Source organism: Mixophyes fleayi, chromosome 12, assembly GCF_038048845.1.
Source record: "Mixophyes fleayi isolate aMixFle1 chromosome 12, aMixFle1.hap1, whole genome shotgun sequence".
NCBI lineage: Eukaryota > Metazoa > Chordata > Amphibia > Anura > Limnodynastidae > Mixophyes > Mixophyes fleayi.
Window position 1 is genome coordinate 85221840 of NC_134413.1, and position 21219 is coordinate 85243058.

At 46.4% G+C, this 21219-nt stretch overlaps 1 protein-coding gene across 1 annotated transcript in view; it reads right to left on the reverse strand.

Moving 5' to 3' along the window:
• Positions 1-3046: 3046 nt before the first annotated feature.
• ASPDH (aspartate dehydrogenase domain containing) overlaps positions 3047-21219 on the reverse strand; it is a 34189-nt gene continuing 16016 nt past the window's right edge. The window contains exons 5-8 of the mRNA XM_075193205.1: positions 9929-10078; positions 8998-9224; positions 5939-6096; positions 3047-3169 (exon numbers count right to left, since the gene is read on the reverse strand). Of these exons, the coding sequence (XP_075049306.1) occupies positions 3132-3169; positions 5939-6096; positions 8998-9224; positions 9929-10078 (573 nt within the window). The 3' untranslated portion in view covers positions 3047-3131. The remainder of the gene's footprint in view (positions 3170-5938; positions 6097-8997; positions 9225-9928; positions 10079-21219) is intronic.

A 21219-nucleotide genomic window follows, 5' to 3' on the forward strand; every position in this document is an offset into this window, starting at 1 on the left:
GATCACTACTAACCCTGATCACTACTAACCGTGACCACTACTAACGCTGATCACTACTGACGCTGATCACTACTGACGCTGATCACTACTAATGCTGATCACTACTAACCGTGACCACTACTAACGCTGATCACTACTGACGCTGATCACTACTAACGCTGATCACTACTAACGCTGACCACTACTAACGCTGAACACTACTGACGCTGACCACTACTAACGCTGACCACTACTAACCCTGACCACTACTAACGCTGACCACTACTAATGCTGATCACTACTAACCGTGACCACTACTAACGCTGATCACTACTGACGCTGATCACTACTAACGCTGATCACTACTAACCGTGACCACTACTAACGCTGATCACTACTAACGCTGATCACTACTGACGCTGACCACTACTAATGCTGATCACTACTAACCGTGACCACTACTAACGCTGAACACTACTGACGCTGACCACTACTAACCCTGACCACTACTAACGCTGACCACTACTGACGCTGACCACTACTGACGCTGACCACTACTGATGCTGATCACTACTAACGCTGACCACTACTAACGCTGAACACTACTGACGCTGACCACTACTAACCCTGACCACTACTGACGCTGACCACTACTGGCGCTGACCACTACTAACCGTGACCACTACTGACGCTGATCACTACTGACGCTGATCACTACTGACGCTGATCACTACTAACGCTGACCACTACTAACGCTGACCACTACTGACGCTGACCACTACTAATGCTGACCACTACTAACCCTGACCACTACTAACGCTGATCACTACTGATGCTGACCACTACTAACCGTGACAACTACTGACGCTGATCACTACTGACGCTGATCACTACTAACGCTGACCACTACTAACGCTGACCACTACTGACGCTGACCACTACTGACGCTGACCACTACTGACCCTGACCACTACTGACCCTGACCACTACTGACGCTGACCACTACTGACGCTGACCACTACTGACGCTGACCACTACTAACGCTGACCACTACTAACGCTGATCACTACTAACGCTGACCACTACTAACGCTGACCACTACTAACCCTGACCACTACTGACGCTGATCACTACTGACGCTGATCACTACTGACGCTGACCACTACTAACCCTGATCACTACTAACCCTGATCACTACTGACGCTGACCACTACTAACCCTGACCACTACTAACGCTGATCACTACTAACCCTGATCACTACTGACGCTGACCACTACTAACCCTGATCACTACTAACACTGACCACTACTAACCCTGACCACTACTAACCCTGATCACTACTAACGCTGACCACTACTAACGCTGACCACTACTACCCCTGACCACTACTGACGCTGATCACTACTGACGCTGATCACTACTGACGCTGACCACTACTAACCCTGATCACTACTAACCCTGATCACTACTGACGCTGACCACTACTAACCCTGATCACTACTAACGCTGACCACTACTAACCCTGACCACTACTAACGCTGATCACTACTAACGCTGACCACTACTAACCCTGATCACTACTAACCCTGACCACTACTAACGCTGATCACTACTAACGCTGACCACTACTAACCCTGATCACTACTAACCGTGACCACTACTAACGCTGATCACTACTAACGCTGACCACTACTAACGCTGATCCCTACTAGCGCTGACCACTACTAACGCTGACCACTACTAACGCTGACCACTACTAACGCTGACCACTACTAACCGTGACCACTACTAACGCTGATCACTACTGACGCTGATCACTACTGACGCTGACCACTACTGACGCTGACCACTACTATCGCTGACCACTACTAACGCTGACCACTACTGACCCTGACCACTACTGACCCTGACCACTACTGACGCTGACCACTACTAACGCTGACCACTACTAACGCTGATCACTACTAACGCTGACCACTACTAACCGTGACCACTACTAACGCTGATCACTACTACTAACCCCGACCACCACTACTGTCGCTGACCACCACTACTAACCCCGACCACTACTGACGCTGACCACCATTACTAACCCCGACCACTACTAACGCTGACCACCACTACTGTCGCTGACCACTACTACTAACCCTGACCACTACTACTAACCCCGACCACTACTGACGCTGACCACTACTAACCCTGACCACTACTACTAACCCCGACCACTACTGATGCTGACCACTACTAACCCTGACCACTACTACTAACCCCGACCACTACTGACGCTGACCACTACTAACCCCGACCACTACTAACCCCGACCACTACTGACGCTGACCACTACTAACCCCGACCACTACTAACCCTGACCACTACTACTAACCCCGACCACTACTGACGCTGACCACTACTAACCCTGACCACTACTACTAACCTTGACCACTACTAACCCTGACCACTACTACTAACCCCGACCACTACTGATGCTGACCACTACTAACCCTGACCACTACTACTAACCCCGACCACTACTGACGCTGACCACTACTAACCCTGACCACTACTACTAACCCCGACCACTACTAACCCTGACCACTACTACTAACCCCGACCACTACTAACCCTGACCACCACTACTAACCCCGACCACTACTAACCCTGATCACTACTAAGGCAGCTCCCCCTTCCCCCAGATACACATTACTCTTCTACATGTTTCCTCAGTATTAATGTTTTCCTTGTGTAAAATGACAGAATCATACTACCCTGTATGTCTTTATATCAGCCTTGTGCGGTGAAAATAAAAATATAAAAAACACATTTTTATAATAAACTTTATTTGAATAACAGACTCACAAATAGGAAAGAAAAGTATTCTAAGTACAGGTAATCTGGGGTTAAATCAATTACAAACAACACTTAATACATGATGCATAAATGGCAGATACAATCTAATTACTTCTTCACTTCAGTTTCCAATAAATATTACAGGATGTGTCTACAAATCTGATATACTTAGGTTTAACTTTATAAATATGCTTGTGGTTTCTGCTGTTTGTATATACACATATTTATAACATTATTACTGGGATGTAACAAGCTCTCTCCCTCTGTCAGGATGGAAATAAAGTATCATACAGATGTCTTCAGTTCAGCAGAGATAAACGCGTCCTCCGTGGCCTTTGCAAGCTGTAGAAGAGAAACAGGACTGGAAACAATGACAAGTGAGGCTTTGTGGTGACATACACAGTGAGCCCTTTAGGGTGATTACATTAACAAGCACTAAGAACTATTTCCATATGTATTATTATATTCTAATAGCGTATAAACCTCCTGTAATATGGCCTCACCTTGGTGATCCCTCTGCTTACGGGGATCATACTTCAATGTCCCGGGAGTCAGGACTAAAGTGCCAACAGTTAGGACAATGGGACGGTCCCATCAAATCATAACTCTCCCTCCTGAACAGGTTATGTGGGAGGTACTGAAGCAACCATCAGAGCTAGCTATTATAAAGGAGGCGGTCATCTGTGGATTGGGACAGGTCCAGTGTATCACCTATGTAAGGTGATTGGTATACTGAGGCACAGGATATATGCGGTTGAAAAATATGTGTCAATTATAGGAGATTGCTGAGGATTAGCATAATTGTGTTTCTATAAAGTATGAGGGGGAGGGGCCATCACTGGTGGGGATTAGCATAAGTGTGTTAGATGGTGGCACTTGAGGAGCAGGATGGGAGGACTGGCAGATGTTATAGGACTTGAGTAGCAGGATGGGAGGCGTGGCAGTAGGTGGCATTTGAGCAGCAGGATGGGAGGACAGGCAGAAGGTGTGGTAGTTTTGGGGCAGGATGGCAAGGATGGCAGTAGGTGGCACTTGAGGAGCAGGATGGGCGGACTGGAAGAAGGTGTGGTAGCTTTGGGGCAGGATGGCAAGGATGGCAGTAGGTGGCACTTGAGGAGCAGGATGGGAGGACTGGAAGAAGGTGTGGTAGCTTTGGGGCAGGATGGCAAGGATGGCAGTAGGTGGCACTTGAGGAGCAGGATGGGAGGACTGGAAGAAGGTGTGGTAGCTTTGGGGCAGGATGGCAAGGATGGCAGTAGGTGGCACTTGAGGAGCAGGATGGGAGGACAGGCAGAAAGTGTAGTAGTTTAGGAGCAGGATGGAAGGACTGGCAGTAGGTGGCACTTGAGGAGCAGGATGTGAGGATTGGCAGTAGGTGGCACTTGAGGAGCAGGATGTGAGGATTGGCAGTAGGTGGCACTTGAGGAGCAGGATGTGAGGATTGGCAGTAGGTGGCACTTGAGGAGCAGGATGGGAGGACTGGCAGAATGTGTGGTAGTTTTCGAGCAGGATGGAAGGACTGGCAGTAGATGGCACTTGAGGAACAGGATGTGAGGATTGGCAGAAGGTGGCAGTTTTGGAGCAGGTTGGCAGCCGTGGCAGTAGGTGGCACTTGAGGAGCAGGATGGGAGGATAGGCAGAAAGTGTGGTAGTTTAGGAGCAGGATGGAAGGACTGGCAGTAGGTGGCACTTGAGGAGCAGGATGGGAGGACAGGCAGAAAGTGTGGTAGTTTAGGAGCAGGATGGAAGGATTGGCAGAAGATGGCACTTGAGGAGCAGGATGGGAGGATTGGCAGTAAGCACTTGAGGAGCAGGATGGGAGGATTGGCAGTAGGTGGCACTTGAGGAGCAGGATGGGAGGTGTATAAGGCTGGCTGTAGTGTTCATAACAGATGGGAGAGAAGCCAATCTGTCCAGTAGGAGATTGCAGAGGAGTGGTATAGTGTAGCACTCTATATAGAATATATAGATATGACCATACATACATAATATGTAGTGATTGTAGTATTATGTATGAGGAAAGGATAAATATGTGAAATGCTATATGTGTAAGATGGATGGATCCTTAAACACATACTAGTAGGGTCATTGGAATATGAATAATTTGGCCATATTGTATGTCAACATTACAGAATTTAGATTGTGAGCTCCACGGAGCTAAGACTTCACCAATGAAGTCTAAATTGAAAGCTGGCTCAGAGGTGGCTTTAACATCTCTGTTATCCCATACACAACTAAATACATCCTGGGTTATTATTAGGAGGTATAAACCATTGGTAATGCCCGCTCTTCATTAAGATTAAGGGCTAGATTTACTAAAGGGCGGTTTGAACCGCCACAGATATTACAAATTGCAGCTTCAAATCGCCCTATAGTAAATGTGGTGGTTTGGACCACTAAACCGCCGGTGATGTGCGGCAGTTTCAAGCCGCCACCAAACTCGTTTCTTAGTAAATCTAGTCCTAAGCGAAATCTTTGTGGCTAAACAGTGGTGGATTAAGAGCAAGAAAGTGTTAAAATTGGATGTACCACCCTGCTGTCCAAAATCTATTAAATATGTTGTATACGTTTATCAATCACATTTTTATTATCATTTTTTGTATCTACCTTTTTGCTTTTAGGAATCTACTACCTCTAGAAATTCCAGTCAGCGCAATAAAACTAAATGGGACATTAGTGTTCTTTAGAAATACAGACAGCAGCCGTTGCAGGGTTTTCAGGGTGGTGAGAGGTGAATGTCTCTCCCTTGCTAAGGGAGACAGCAGGTAATGTCAGGGACTCATAGGAAACCAGAGGAGGGGAGAAAGATGAGTGTATGTGAATACAGTAGAAACCTCTATGTATGTTTCAGTGTTTCTACAGTATGCTGAGCAAACCGCTTCAACATTCGTGGCACTAAAGGGTTAAGTCTGGGAAAAGAATTTTTGTAATCAAATTTATATTTTGAGTTGTGTTACATTTATGTCTCCTGAAAAACAACTTATGGTGATAATCCCACATCTACACTTTGGAGAAGTTCATCTTTAAATGCAGATTAATCTCCGCGAAGTCTAGTGCGTAGATAACTAATGCCCTATAGTAGAATCAGTATAGTAGTAAGAAGTGTCTCACCCAACAGGCTGCTCCAGAAGGACATGAAGGTGGCATTGCCAGTCACACAGCCGGATTCTGCTGGGTTGTATCTGGTTGTTGTAACACTGAATACTCCACCAGTTCCCTCATGTGTTGCTCCGGTCACTACAGTTTCCACAAGATGCCAGTTTGGGATGCTGAGGAGAACACAGTTATGTTGATGATAATTACATACCAGCTGCCATCATAAGTAACTTCAGCATAACACATGCTCATCGGTTGAAGTGTGGTATATATATATATATATACACACCGATCAGCCACAACATTACCACTGACAGTGAGGTGAATACACTGATTATCTGGTTACTCCGGCACCTGTCAGGGGTGGGATATATTAGGCAGTAACTGAACAGTCAGTTCTTGAAGTTGATGTGTTGGAAGCAGGAAAAATGGGCAACGTGAGGATCTGAGGGACTCTGACAAGGGGCAAATAGTGCCGTCTAGACGGCTGGGTCAGAGCATCTCCTACACGGCCTCTCTTGTGGGGTGTTCCCGGTATGCAGGGGTTAGTACCTACCTAAAGTGGTCCAAGGAAGGACAACCGGTGACAGGTTGACGGGTGCACAAGGCTCATTGATCCGCCTGGGGAGTGAAGACTAGGACGTCTGGTCCAATCCTACAGAAGAGCTGCTGTAAAGTTACTGCCGGCTATGATAGAAAGGTGTCAGATCACACAGAGCTCCGCAGCTTGCTGTGTATGGGGCTGCGGAGCCACAGACCGGTCAGAGTGCCCATGCTGACCCCTGTATACTGCAGAAAGTGCCTATAATGGGCACGTGAGCACCAGAACTGGACCATGGAGCAATGGAAGAAGGTGGCCTGGTCTGATGAATCACGTTTCCTTTTACATCATGTGGACGGCCGGGTGTATGTGCATCATTTACCTGGGGTACAGATGGCACCAGGATGCACTATGGGAAGAAGGCAGCTGGTGGAGGCAGTGTGATGCTCTGTGCAATGTTCTGCTGGGAAACGTTCGGTCCTGGCATTCATGTGGATGTAACTTTGACACGTACCACCTACCTGTCACACCTGAACATCTGTCTGTACCCAGACTGAATTGTGTCTTTGGAGCTGGACTGGTGACTACATAGACAAAGCTGGGTGGCCTGATAATGTCCCTCTGCATGTAGTGAATGGACTGGTGCAGATTGTGGTTACACTAACAGGGGGGAGCAAACAGAACTGATTTCTAGATCGGACTGTAAACAGAATGCAGCCTGCACTGTCAGAGCTGGGATAGTAGCAAGACAGGTTGGCATCTGGAATACCACATTGCATTAGCAACAGGTAAGGACTCCAGGAAGTACTTTTATAGTTGTTGCTGATTCCTGATTGGAGACTGCAATCAGCTGGGCAGAGGCAGCACTCTGAGTTGCTAAGATGGATCAGGTGACTATATCCAAGATGGCAGCTCCCATGAACTGGTTTTGGAGGGAATCTGAAATGGAGGCTGTTATCACCTGATTGGCTGAGAGAAATCATGTGACTGAATCCAAGATGGCTGCACCCATACTCTGATTCTTGAGGAATCTCTGGGGTGGAGATAGACTGGACAGCATCTTACAGAGAGGTCTGAAGCCAGCAGAGCCTGGGGACCACAGGGACAACTTGGAAAGGCAGCAAAGAGGTAAGTGACAGAACCTGAGAGTCTGGTGTCTACCTAAACATTGCTGCAGACCAAGTACACCCCTTCATGGCAGTGGTATTCCCTGATGGCAGTGGCCTCTCTCAGCAGGATAATGCCCCTGTCACACTGCAGGAATTGTTCAGGAATGGTCTGAGGAACATGACAAAGAGATCAAGGTGTTGAACCCTTTGTTATTGCTGTTATTACTATTTCCACATCATATGTTAAGTTGACCGAGTGTTCCCATTTTGTCCAGTCCTAACATCAGGCGCACCTTCTCACAGCTTTTAAGGGCACTAGCTGCCATGGGACACCTGGGACTCACCTGACACAAAAAAATGAGGTGCATCCCAGTTTGTACATGGAGTGCAGAGGATCAATGTCATTTTTGTTTATATAGTGTGTGTGTGTATGTATATATATATAAAATTATACACCCCTGCAGCGGTTAGGATGAAATCAACGCGAGGTGGTCCAGTTGGATCCTGACCAGGTTCTAGAGGGATTAGGGTCCCTGTTGGACCTCCCGTTGCTGTACGGAAAACATGTTCTGAGCCTTCCACTGGATAGAAACTTCTCGGTGGTAACACTGGATTCCAGAATACATAGTAGGGGGCTGAGGTCCTGGTCGGACCTCTAGTTGCTGTACACGGGGGAGAACTTTGACCCGGGGAGCCTGTTCTGGGCCTTCCACTAGATAAATTTGGATGAAAACTTCACAGAGGGGTGGCAATTGGTCTGAGATGCCTAATGGAGTGGTTGGGGTCCCAGTCGGACTTCCCGTTGGGTTACGCTGGGCAGAACTTTGACACAGAGCTTCTACTGGATGGATTTGGCTGACATATTGGCTGCTAAATATTTTTACAAGGTTGACAGTTACATCCAACTCATTGATAACTGAATAACTTGAAGATTTAAACCCAGGCACCGCTGGGTACTTCAGCTAGTTTATTATATAAAGAGCCTGAACCTCATAACACAAGAATAAATATATACACTATAAAGTTTGTTCTCTAAAATGAATGTTTGTTGCAATCACTAAAAAAATAAAAAAAGTTTGTTTGATAGTAAAAATGACTTTGTGACTGCCATCAATATTTACTGATTGGTAACCATACTAATGATCCCAACAAGCCTTACTATACAAATGACATCTTGCTGGCAAAATATGGATGTTCGTTCATTATACATAGATAGCCCGTCAGTGAGAACTGGTGTCTAGAGACTGTCATTCTGGGGCAGTAAAGTCTGAGTAACTGAAGTCCGATGCGCCCTTTATTGTGAATCAAAACTGATGGTGAAATCATGAGTCTGTGTGGGGCTGTCCTTATTCTCCATAATGTATTTCTAAGTTTAAAGGGACATTACTGATGGATTTTGAAAAATATTCTTACAAGCACCTTACCTGGGATCAGCTATCAATACTCCAATGACATTGTCAAACCCCAGAGTGTGGGCGGCCATGCAAGCGGCAGCCATTGTATTGACGTTATTCGGTGCCATTGGGCACAGGTTACGTACAGGACCCTCATAGAGGACAGTTGGTCTGTGTATGGCTTCTTGCTTCTTCTCCGCCAGATTTCCTTCTAGTTTGAAGCTATCGGGATGCTTCGTCATAGTGACTTTAAGGCCCTAGTAAAAAATAATGGGAAATGATTTAATCAAAAACAAAATGTATTCCCGGCTACTTATTTCTGACCAATGTTCTCATGTGTGACGAGGTGCAAGTAACTCCAGAGCTTCCACCGTCTGACAAACAGAAGAACTTACTGTTATCTGTAAGAATGAAGGTGTCCCTACAATGATTTGGTTGGAGGACCCATTTGGTAATGTACCAAGTAGAAATAAACATACTAATTACACATTACAGAAGGCAGGGACCATACTCCAGTCCAGGGCGCAGAGATTCTGGGATCACAACCAAGAAATGTGACTCCAGCAACCAGTGAGCGCTGATGATTTGTAATCAACAGTCGGTGAAATAGGCTAAAACCTCTGTGGTGACCTCTGTGGTGACCTCTGTGGTGACCTCTGTGGTGAGCTCTGTGGTGAGCTCTGTGGTGACCTCTGCACTCACAGGTAACAGTTGTGGTTATATGAACGTGGACAGTTACCATCATCCATACAGTGTCCGCAGGATATTGGAGCCCTCATTCATTTACCCTGGGTAACAATAATGGTGCTAATCAGAAATAGTTCTGTGCAGTTATATCAAATAGCCAAATAATCATTAGAGATATGACATACACACACACACACACACACACATCACACGCACCACACACATAACATACACATGACAATCATCACACACACACTTTGTATGAAGTCCTTACTTTCAGCGTTCCTCTCTCAGCCATTTTCTGAATATCTTCTCCACCCCATAAGGCTCCGCTGGGAATATATAGGGTGTGGCCTGAGATTTTTGCGCTCTCTCTCAGTCTACTTTCAATCTCCTTATCAGCTAACACGGTGGGAGATCCAATCTAGAGGGAAGACAAGTACACATTGAAGGCAGCGCGGTGGTTAGCACTTCTGCCTTACAGCACTGAGGTAATGAGTTCGATTCCCAACCATGGCCATATCTGTCTTAGGGAATTTAGACTGTAAGCCCCAATGGGGCAGGGACTGATGTGAGTGAGCGCTGTGGAATTAGTGGCGCTATATAAATAAATGATGATGATGATCACACTGGTACACCCTCAATTGTACACCGTCACACCTACCATACTCCTACCTATACTACTCACACCGGTAGATCCTCACACCTATACTACTCCTACCTATACTACTCACACCGGTACACCCTCTCACCTATCCTACTCCCACCTATACTACTACCACCTATACTACTCACACCAGTAGATCCTCACACCTATACTACTCCTACCTATACTACTCACACCGGTACACCCTCTCACCTACCATACTCCTACCTATACTACTCACACCGGTACACCCTCACACCTACCATACTCCTACCTATACTACTCACACCGGTACACCCTCACACCTACCATACTCCTACCTATACTACTCACACCGGTACACCCTCTCCCCTACCATACTCCTACCTATACTACTCACACCGGTACACCCTCACACCTACCATACTCCTACCTATACTACTCACACCAGTACACCCTCACACCTACCCTACTCCTACCTATACTACTCACACCAGTACACCCTCTCACCTACCATACTCCTACCTATACTACTCACACGGCTACACCCTCACACCTACCCTACTGCCACCTATACTACTCACACCAGTACACCCTCACACCGATACACCCTCACACCTACCCTACTCCCACCTATACTACTCACACCGGTACACCCTCTCACCTACCATACTCCTACCTATACTACTCACACCGGTACACCCCCACACCTACCATACTCACACCACTACACCCTCTCACCTACCATACTCTTACCTATACTACTCACACCGGTACACCCTCACACCTACCATACTCCTACCTATACTACTCACACTGGTACATCCTCACACCTACCATACTCCTACCTATACTACTCACACTGGTACATCCTCACACCTACCATACTCCTACCTATATTACTCACACTGGTACACCCTCACACCTACCCTACTACCACCTATACTACTCACACCGGTACAACCTCTCACCTACCCTACTCCTACCTATACTACTCACACTGGTGCACCCTCACACCTACCATACTCCTACCTATACTACTCACACTGGTGCACCCTCACACCTACCATACTCCTACCTATACTACTCACACCGGTACACCCTCACACCTACCATACTCCTACCTATACTACTCACACCAGTACACCCTCACACCTACCCTACTCCTACCTATACTACTCACACCAGTACACCCTCTCACCTACCATACTCCTACCTATACTACTCACACGGCTACACCCTCACACCTACCCTACTGCCACCTATACTACTCACACCAGTACACCCTCACACCGATACACCCTCACACCTACCCTACTCCCACCTATACTACTCACACCGGTACACCCTCTCACCTACCATACTCCTACCTATACTACTCACACCGGTACACCCCCACACCTACCATACTCACACCGCTACACCCTCTCACCTACCATACTCTTACCTATACTACTCACACCGGTACACCCTCACACCTACCATACTCCTACCTATACTACTCACACCGGTACACCCTCACATCTACCCTACTCCCACCTATACTACTCACACCGGTACACCCTCTCACCTACCATACTCCTACCTATACTACTCACACCGGTACACCCTCACACCTACCATACTCACACCGGTACACCCTCACACCTACCATACTTCTACCTATACTACTCACACCGGTACACCCTCACACCAGTACACCCTCACACCTATACTACTCCCACCTATACTACTGACACTGGTACATCCTCACACTTACCATACTCCTACCTATACTACTCACACTGGTACATCCTCACACTTACTATACTCCTACCTATACTACTCACACCGGTACACCCTCACACCTACCCTACTCCTACCTATACTACTCACACCAGTACACCCTCACACCTACCATACTCCCACCTATACTACTGACACTGGTACATCCTCACACCTACCCTACTCCCACCTATACTACTCACACTGGTACACCCTCACACCTACCATACTCCTACCTATACTACTCACACCAGTACACCCTCACACCTACCCTACTCCCACCTATACTACTCACACCGGTACACCCTCACACCTACCATACTCCCACCTATACTACTCACACCAGTACACCCTCACACCAGTACACCCTCACACCTATACTACTCCCACCTATACTACGGACACTGGTACACCCTCACACCAGTACACCCTCACACCTATACTACTGACACTGGTACATCCTCACACTTACCATACTCCTACCTATACTACTCACACTGGTGCACCCTCACACCTACCATACTCCTACCTTTACTACTCACACTGGTACACCCTCACACCTATACTACTCCTACCTATACTACTCACACCGGTACACCCTCTCACCTACCATACTCCTACCTATACTACTCACACTGGTACACCCTCACACCTATACTACTCACACCGGTACAACCTCTCACCTACCCTACTCCTACCTATACTACTCACACTGGTGCACCCTCACACCTACCATACTCCTACCTATACTACTGACACTGGTACACCCTCACACCTACCCGACTCCTACCTATACTACTCACACCAGTACACCCTCTCACCTACCCTACCCCCACCTATACTACTCACACCGGTACACCCTCACACCTATACTACTCCTACCTATACTACTCACACCAGTACACCCTCTCACCTACCATACTCCTACCTATACTACTCACACCAGTACACCCTCTCACCTACCATACTCCTACCTATACTACTCACACCAGTACACCCTCTCACCTACCATACTCCTACCTATACTACTCACACCAGTACACCCTCACACCTACCATACTCCTACCTATACTACTCACACCAGTACACCCTCACACCAGTACACCCTCACACCTATACTACTCCCACCTATACTACGGACACTGGTACACCCTCACACCTATACTACTGACACTGGTACATCCTCACACTTACCATACTCCTACCTATACTACTCACACAAGTACACCCTCACACCGGTAGACCCTCACACCTACCCTACTCCCACCTATACTACTCAAACCAGTACACCCTCACACCTACCCTACTCCCACCTATACTACTCAAACCAGTACACCCTCACACCTACTCTACTCCTACCTATACTACTCACACTGGTACACCCTCACACCTACCATACTCCTACCTATACTACTCACACCGGTACACCCTCACACCTACCATACTCCTACCTATACTACTCACACCGATACACCCTCACACCTACCATACTCCTACCTATACTACTCACACCTGTACACCCTCACACCTACCATACTCCCACCTATACTACTCACACTGATACACCCTCACACCTACCATACTCCTACCTATACTACTAACACTGGTACACCCTCTCACCTACCCTACTCCTTCCTATACTACTTACACTGGTACACCCTCACACCTACCCTACTACAAACTATACTACTAACACTGGTACACCCTCACACCTACCCTACTACCACATATACTGCTCACACTGATACACCCTCACACCTACCCTACTCCCACCTATACTTCTCACACTGGTACACCCTCACACCTACCCTACTCCCACCTATACTACTCACACTGGTACACCCTCACACCTACCCTACTCCCACCTATACTACTCACACTGGTACACCCTCACACCTACCCTACTCCCACCTATACTACTCACACTGGTACACCCTCACACCTACCCTACTCCCACCTATACCGCTCACACTGGTACACCATCACACCTACCCTACTCCCACCTATACAACTCACACTGGTACACCCTCACACCTACCCTACTCCCACCTATACCGCTCACACCGGTACACCCTCACCCCTACCCTACTCCCACCTATACTACTCACACTGGTACACCCTCACACCTACCCTACTCCCACCTATACTACTCACACTGGTACACCATCAGACCAACCCTATTCCCTACTAATATACAACTATTCTAATCTCACTTAGCCATAATTACACCTTTTGCTGTTGCAACCTTTTTCCATTAAATTGTAAGTCAGGATTCTGTATTTATTTTGTCTCCCACAGTATGTTGTTGTTTTCACTTAACAAATCAATTAAAATAATATGACAGATTCAATTAATGAAACAGATTGAAACCTCTATGAGCATCGTATCCCTGTTCTGGGTTGTCAGACTACTGACATGTTACATTCTTCACATGTTTACATAAAAGCTCACAAATACATAGACACATCTTGTACAGTACGTGCACATTAAATAGAATAATTTAGTAAACTGAATATCGCCCTCTGCTGGCAGATTTAGTATAGCAGTAGTGCAATGTTGAGCAGCATTTGTCATCAGTGATGGGGGGGGGGGGGGGGGGGGTAGAGTTTTTATTTTGAAGCAGCCAAAACAAGATTGGAGTTGTCCAAGTCATGTTTGATACTTTAATATAAAAGTGACAAATGCCCTGATTCTTAAATAAAAATACTTCATCCAGTAAATCAGGCTTGTAACTTCCAGCTCTCCTTTACACACAAAGATGCATTATGATAGTGATACATATGATAAGGACAGTCCTGATGTCCCCTCACACTCATTGTAGGTAATAACTGGGGCTAATCTGGGAACTGTAAAAGGGGATATTACATAAGATGATATTAGATTCGGTGATATTACATAAGGGAGTGGTCCTATTTTCATATAGCTTTAGAAGTGGTGGAAGTTTGTACTTTGAAGTGACATTTTTGTAACATATTCAGGTGTACACTTAAACCTACATTCTGGATGTATCTGCCTTTTACAGGGGAAGATTCAAGAGATGGAAAGTGAACGTTAACCTTGCAATGTGTCCTTAGGATAAATAGATGTTTTTGCAGATAGCTCCCATATTTGTGGCAAAACGTGAATTACCCCAATTATCTGTATCTTTATGACTTATCAGGAGAAGTTGTGTAGTGACGAAACGCGTAGGGTAATGTACTCGCTCAGTCAGCACAATGAACTGTCCCAACAATTTGGGCACCTTGGGGTTTCCTGTACTGTGGGAGAAGGATTGGGAACTTGGCAACGCATGCTTCATGCTGAATCCAAGAACATCGAACCAGACACATTTGCGTTGCTTTACTTAACCAATGTGACTGATTTACTTTGTTCTATTGATAAATGTTATGACACTTCCGACCATGTCCGGCTTTCTCATAACCTTACATGAAATGGAGACGATGTCCATGTGGAATGTGATTGAAGGAATATCCTGGTAAAAAAGGAGACTATTGTATAGAGCTATTGACTGTGGACCCAGCACACAGTGACTATCTATTGTGAATGTTAGTGTAATGCCCCTTACCCCAGTGACCGGGGGTATCTGAAGAGGGGAGGCCTCATGGGAGCAGAGATGCACCAGTGTTACTCCCATACTGAGGGGTCATACTGAGAGTACCCCAATACCATGAGGAGCGGTCTCTGCATAAAGGCAATATGGCTACCAAAAGAAAGCGCCAGGATACTTGGATGGTGTAGTGAGAAGCAACTTGTAATATCTCCCCTGAGGGGAAGCGCAAGAGAATCACCTGCATACAGGCTGTGGTGTGTGAGTGGATGTGGTACTACTGCTCCCAGCAGTTGTTGTGTCATCGGTGAGATTGCTGTAACTAAGTGCTGTGCATGTGTGTGGAACGTGTAGCATGTAACATCCGATAAAGTAATGTGCTGGGTGTAACCACTAAGATGTCGTCTGGGATCCATCGCATTTCTGTTGGAGAAGGGGTGTAATAACTTTCATCTATTGTTATTTTTAGGAGATGGTCTGGTTCCCAAAAATGTTATAATAACTTTACACGGCACCACCATTTTGTGCTAGTGTTGACTCTATGCAACTCATTTCTTCTGGGAGCCCTCTGCCCTGTATTTGTCTGTACCCACCAGCTAGCTGAGGTGAAGGACCATATATGGTCATCATACTACCAGAGGGGTCTTCACACTACAATATTGTTCTGAAAATCTGTACAAGTCTTTCAGTCTGAAGACTGATGATTGAAGTAAGAACTCTAACAGCTTTGTCTTGGAAACACAGAAATTGATTGACCACTTCAGACTTTGTATTCAGGTCACTATATGCACAGAGTATAAGGTAGACCAGGTTTACAAAGGGATTCACTCTGAACTGATTTTCTGTTTTACACACAATATGCTGCTGGTGTATGCATTAAAATCATGATATGCACACCATACGTGGCAAGCTAGGTTATATAAGTGCCTTTCCACTGAACCGTTATCCAGCAATGTGTATGTCTGACAAGGTAGTATTTACCATTAGAGGCTAGATATACTGGATAACTTGTTCCGTACGTGGCATGGTTTTATTTTGTATCTTGTATCCATGGTAGGACACTTCCCTGACATTAAGGCATTTGGCAGCAGTAGGAAGTGGTAACATCACAAATAAAGGCAGAGCACTGACTCTTATACCCAAATTTTAGTGCTCAAACAAGTGCGTAGTTTGGGACCCACAATCAGGGCCGGACTGGCCATCTGGCACTTCTGGCAAATGCCAGAAGGGCCGTTGGCCAGATGGGCCGGTTACTAGCTGGCCGGCCCCATCGCTCAGCGCACAGACTGTCATGCCAGAATTCCTGCATGACAGTCTGTGCGCTGAGAAATGGGGCCGGCTGTATACTTACTTACTGGTGGCCGCGCGTCCTCTTCTCCCCTCCTCTTCTATGAATGGATCTGGCTATGTCACATGGGACGCGCACCACGTGATAGGTGCCGTGCCATGTGATAGGAGAGACTGCACAGCGCGCCGCGGAGCGCACAAGGTAAGGAGGGAGGGGGGGTAGTTTATGTGCCAGATTATGTAAAGTATGTGGGTGCCAGATTATGTAAAGTATGTGGGTGCCAGATTATGTAAAGTATGTGGGTGCCAGGGTATGTAAAGTATGTGGGTGCCAGATTATGTAAAGTATGTGGGTGCCAGGGTATGTAAAGTATGTGGGTGCCAGATTATGTAAAGTATGTGGGTGCCAGGGTATGTAAAGTATGTGGGTGCCAGGGTATGTAAAGTATGTGGGTGCCAGATTATGTAAAGTATGTGGGTGCCAGGGTATGTAAAGTATGTGGGTGCCAGGGTATGTAAAGTATGTGGGTGCCAGGGTATGTAAAGTATGTGGGTGCCAGGGTATGTAAAGTATGTGTGTGTGACAGGGTATGTAAAGTATGTGTGTGTGACAGGGTATGATTATAGTGTGTACGTGTGTGACAGTGAAAATATAGTATGTTTTATGTGTGACAGGGTATGACTATTGTATGTGTGTGGGGGCCGGCGTATGACCATAATGTGTGTGTGGGGGGGGGGGGGGTCAGTGTATGACCATAATGTGTGTGTGGGGGGGGTCAGTGTATGACCATAATGTGTGTGTGTGTGTGTGTGTGTGGGCCGGCGTACGACTATAATGTGTGTGTGTGTGTGGGGGATCGGTGTATGACTATAATGTGTGGATAGGGGGGTCTTAATATAATGTGGGAGGTAGGCTGGTTAATCTAATGGTGAATTGCAGGTAGGGGCTAATTATTGGGTGCTATTCAATTTGTAGGGGGATGGAGGGGCAATTTAATAGTGGGGCCTATCAATTTAAGATGGGGTGATTGGATTTTTAATTTAATGCTGGGGTGGTTTGGGAGCTATTAATTGAATGTGGGGCTGTGTGTGGAAAATGAGGTCTATTTATTAAATGTGATTATGAGTTATTTAATGCCTGGGGTGGTTGTAGGAAATGGATATATTTATTAAACTTAAATGCTATTTAATTTCTTGCTGGGGTTGTTTGGAGAGAGGGAAATAGTTTTATTTATTAAATGGGAATACTATTTAATGTCAGGGCTAGTTGGAGGGAAATAGATTTATTTATCAAATGTGAATACTAGTATTTTAATGAGTGGCTGCAGTGAGGCCTAATTTTAAAACGTGGATGCTATATTGATTTAACACCAGGGCTAAATTTCATTTACTCATGTACTTTTTCTCCTAATAGGGCATCCAACATTCCAGGATCGAGACAAGCAGCAACCGATCTAAAGACACCAGCAGCCACAAGTGGTGACCATGACAAGACAGGTAGGAGAGACCAGGACAGTCTGCCAACTGTTCTGAATTTGGTGGGTGACTGTCCCGCTTAGTCAGGATTTGGTCTGACTACAAGAACAGTTGGGAGATATGTCCTACTTCACACTGTACTGCTTGTTAAGGCAGAACTGCGTGCACCTAACAGTAGTGCACACAGTATTGCCTGTGTATTTGTCAAAAATTTGTCTAATAGCCAAATTACATTATAGGAGCCCCTATGACTTAAGTGCCGGGCCCCCGAGCCTTAATCCAGTTGGTCAGCAGGAGGATCTGTGCTCCCAGTTCCGCCCAGGGCACAGCCTGCAGAGCAAGCCGAGGAGCTCTAAGTCTCATGAGATTTATTAATCTCATGAGACTAAGAGCTTCCCTGCTCACTCTACAGGAATGTCAGCAGCATCAGCAGCATAGATAAGTACAGTGGGCTGGGGGTGACATAATGTATCTGGGGGGGTGGCGTAATGTGGATGGGGAGGGTCTGATAAATGTAATGTTTTATTATAATGTATGTATCAACGCACCATTTTGACCACGCCCCCAACATAATGTAGCTACGCCCTTGGCGGCACCGCCACTGCACTGCGGCACACATTTTTTTCAACAGAGGTGGGCCTGCGTGCTTTAAATGCCAGGGCTGATTTTTAGTCCCAGTCCGGCCCTGCCCACAATACATCTGGAATGGTTTCCAATATGATGATTGATTTGTTCATAGTGGACCTGATTCATCTTAGGACGTGAGTCCCGTGGTGCGCCGTATTTTGCATGAAATTGTTCTGCAACGCAAGTGGATGCAATTTAAGTGCAAATGACCATTCTGACTGCCTACAATTTGGAGGGCGAAACGGTGGACGTAAGAGGCGTTTGCACACAGGCAATGCACAGTAGGGGCGGGCATGCACATTCGTCTGATTGAAGCTCTGGGTATCTCTAAGGTAGGTGATTTTTCGCTGTATCGCTTGCACCAGCTATAGGGCAGGTGTAAGTGCTGATGACGGACGTGTATGTCTGCCCGAACAAATGTCTGCAACTAAGGCAACCTATAAAAACAGATTTTGAGTAGAGTTGGCATTAAGAACGTCCTGATATATGAATTTCATGTCAGTGAAATGTATTTGTCTTATAAATGATTATATTATTAGCTGGTGTTAATGTATTATCTTGAGACATTATATTGCACATAGCCAGAGTATTCCATGTATTATAACCCTCTTGTGTGTTTGTGCAAATTACATCAGATTTTAAAAAAAAATGCAAATTGCGTTGACGGAAGAATCAGCCCAGTATAAGCAGAGAGAGAACTACAAACCACAGAGCTTCAGAAGTGAAATTGATCTATAAATACAGTCCTAACCGCCAGTCCTCTGAGGTCTCTTTTATCCCTGACTAAAAACACTTCAGCTGCCCACATAAAAGTATAACTTGTGTAACTTCTAGAACAATTACCATAAATACACAGGATACAATATTAATACAATGGGGTCTTCTTCATAGATAGTCAATGCTTTTAGACTTTATCTACTTGCAGATTGTAAGCAGCATATTTTATCATTTAAACTACCACATGTGACTTATACTAACCAAGTATTAAATACATATTATAACTGTGTTAGTAATGACATAGGTTTACCTTAGAAATATTACACTACTTTGCCCCAATGTCCTAAACTTAGAGGTACTACTTTAAGCAACGTGCAATGGTAGTGATGGAGCGGGACCGGGGCTATGACTGAACATTGGGTTCCTCACATCCATATGGTAGTGATGGAGCGGGACCAGGGCTATGCCTGAACATTGGGTTACTCACATCCATATGGTAGTGATGGAGCGGGACCGGGGCTATGCCTGAACATTGGGTTCCTCACATCCATATGGTAGTGATGGAGTGGGACCGGGGCTATGCCTGAACATTGGGTTCCTCACATCCATATGGTAGTGATGGAGCGGGACCAGGGCTATGCCTGAGCCTTGGGTTCCTCACATCCATATGGTAGTGATGGAGCGGGACCAGGGCTATGCCTGAACATTGGGTTCCTCACATCCATATGGTAGTGATGGAGCGGGACCGGATCTATGCCTGAACATTGGGTTACTCACATCCATATGGTAGTGATGGAGCGGGACCGGGGCTATGTCTGAGCCTTGGGTTCCTCACATCCATATGGTAGTGATGGAGTGGGACCGGGGCTATGCCTGAACATTGGGTTCCTCACATCCATATGGTAGTGATGGAGCGGGACCGGGGCTATGCCTGAACATTGGGTTCCTCACATCCATATGGTAGTGATGTAGCGGGACCGGGGCTATGCCTGAACATTGGGTTCCTCACATCCATATGGTAGTGATGGAGCGGGACCGGGGCTATGCCTGAACATTGGGTTCCTCACATCCATATGGTAGTGATGTAGCGGGACCGGGGCTATGACTGAACATTGGGTTCCTCACATCCATATGGTAGTGATGGAGCGGGACCGGGGCTATGCCTGAACATTGGGTTCCTCACATCCATATGGTAGTGATGTAGCGGGACCGGGGCTATGCCTGAACATTGGGTTCCTCACATCCATATGGTAGTGATGGAGCGGAACCGGGGCTATGCCTGAACATTGGGTTCCTCACATCCATATGGTAGTGATGGAGCGGGACCGGGGCTATGCCTGAACATTGGGTTCCTCACATCCATATGGTAGTGATGGAGCGGGACCGGGGCTATGCCTGAACATTGGGTTCCTCACATCCATATGGTAGTGATGGAGCGGGACCGGATCTATGCCTGAACATTGGGTTACTCACATCCATATGGTAGTGATGGAGCGGGACCGGGGCTATGTCTGAGCCTTGG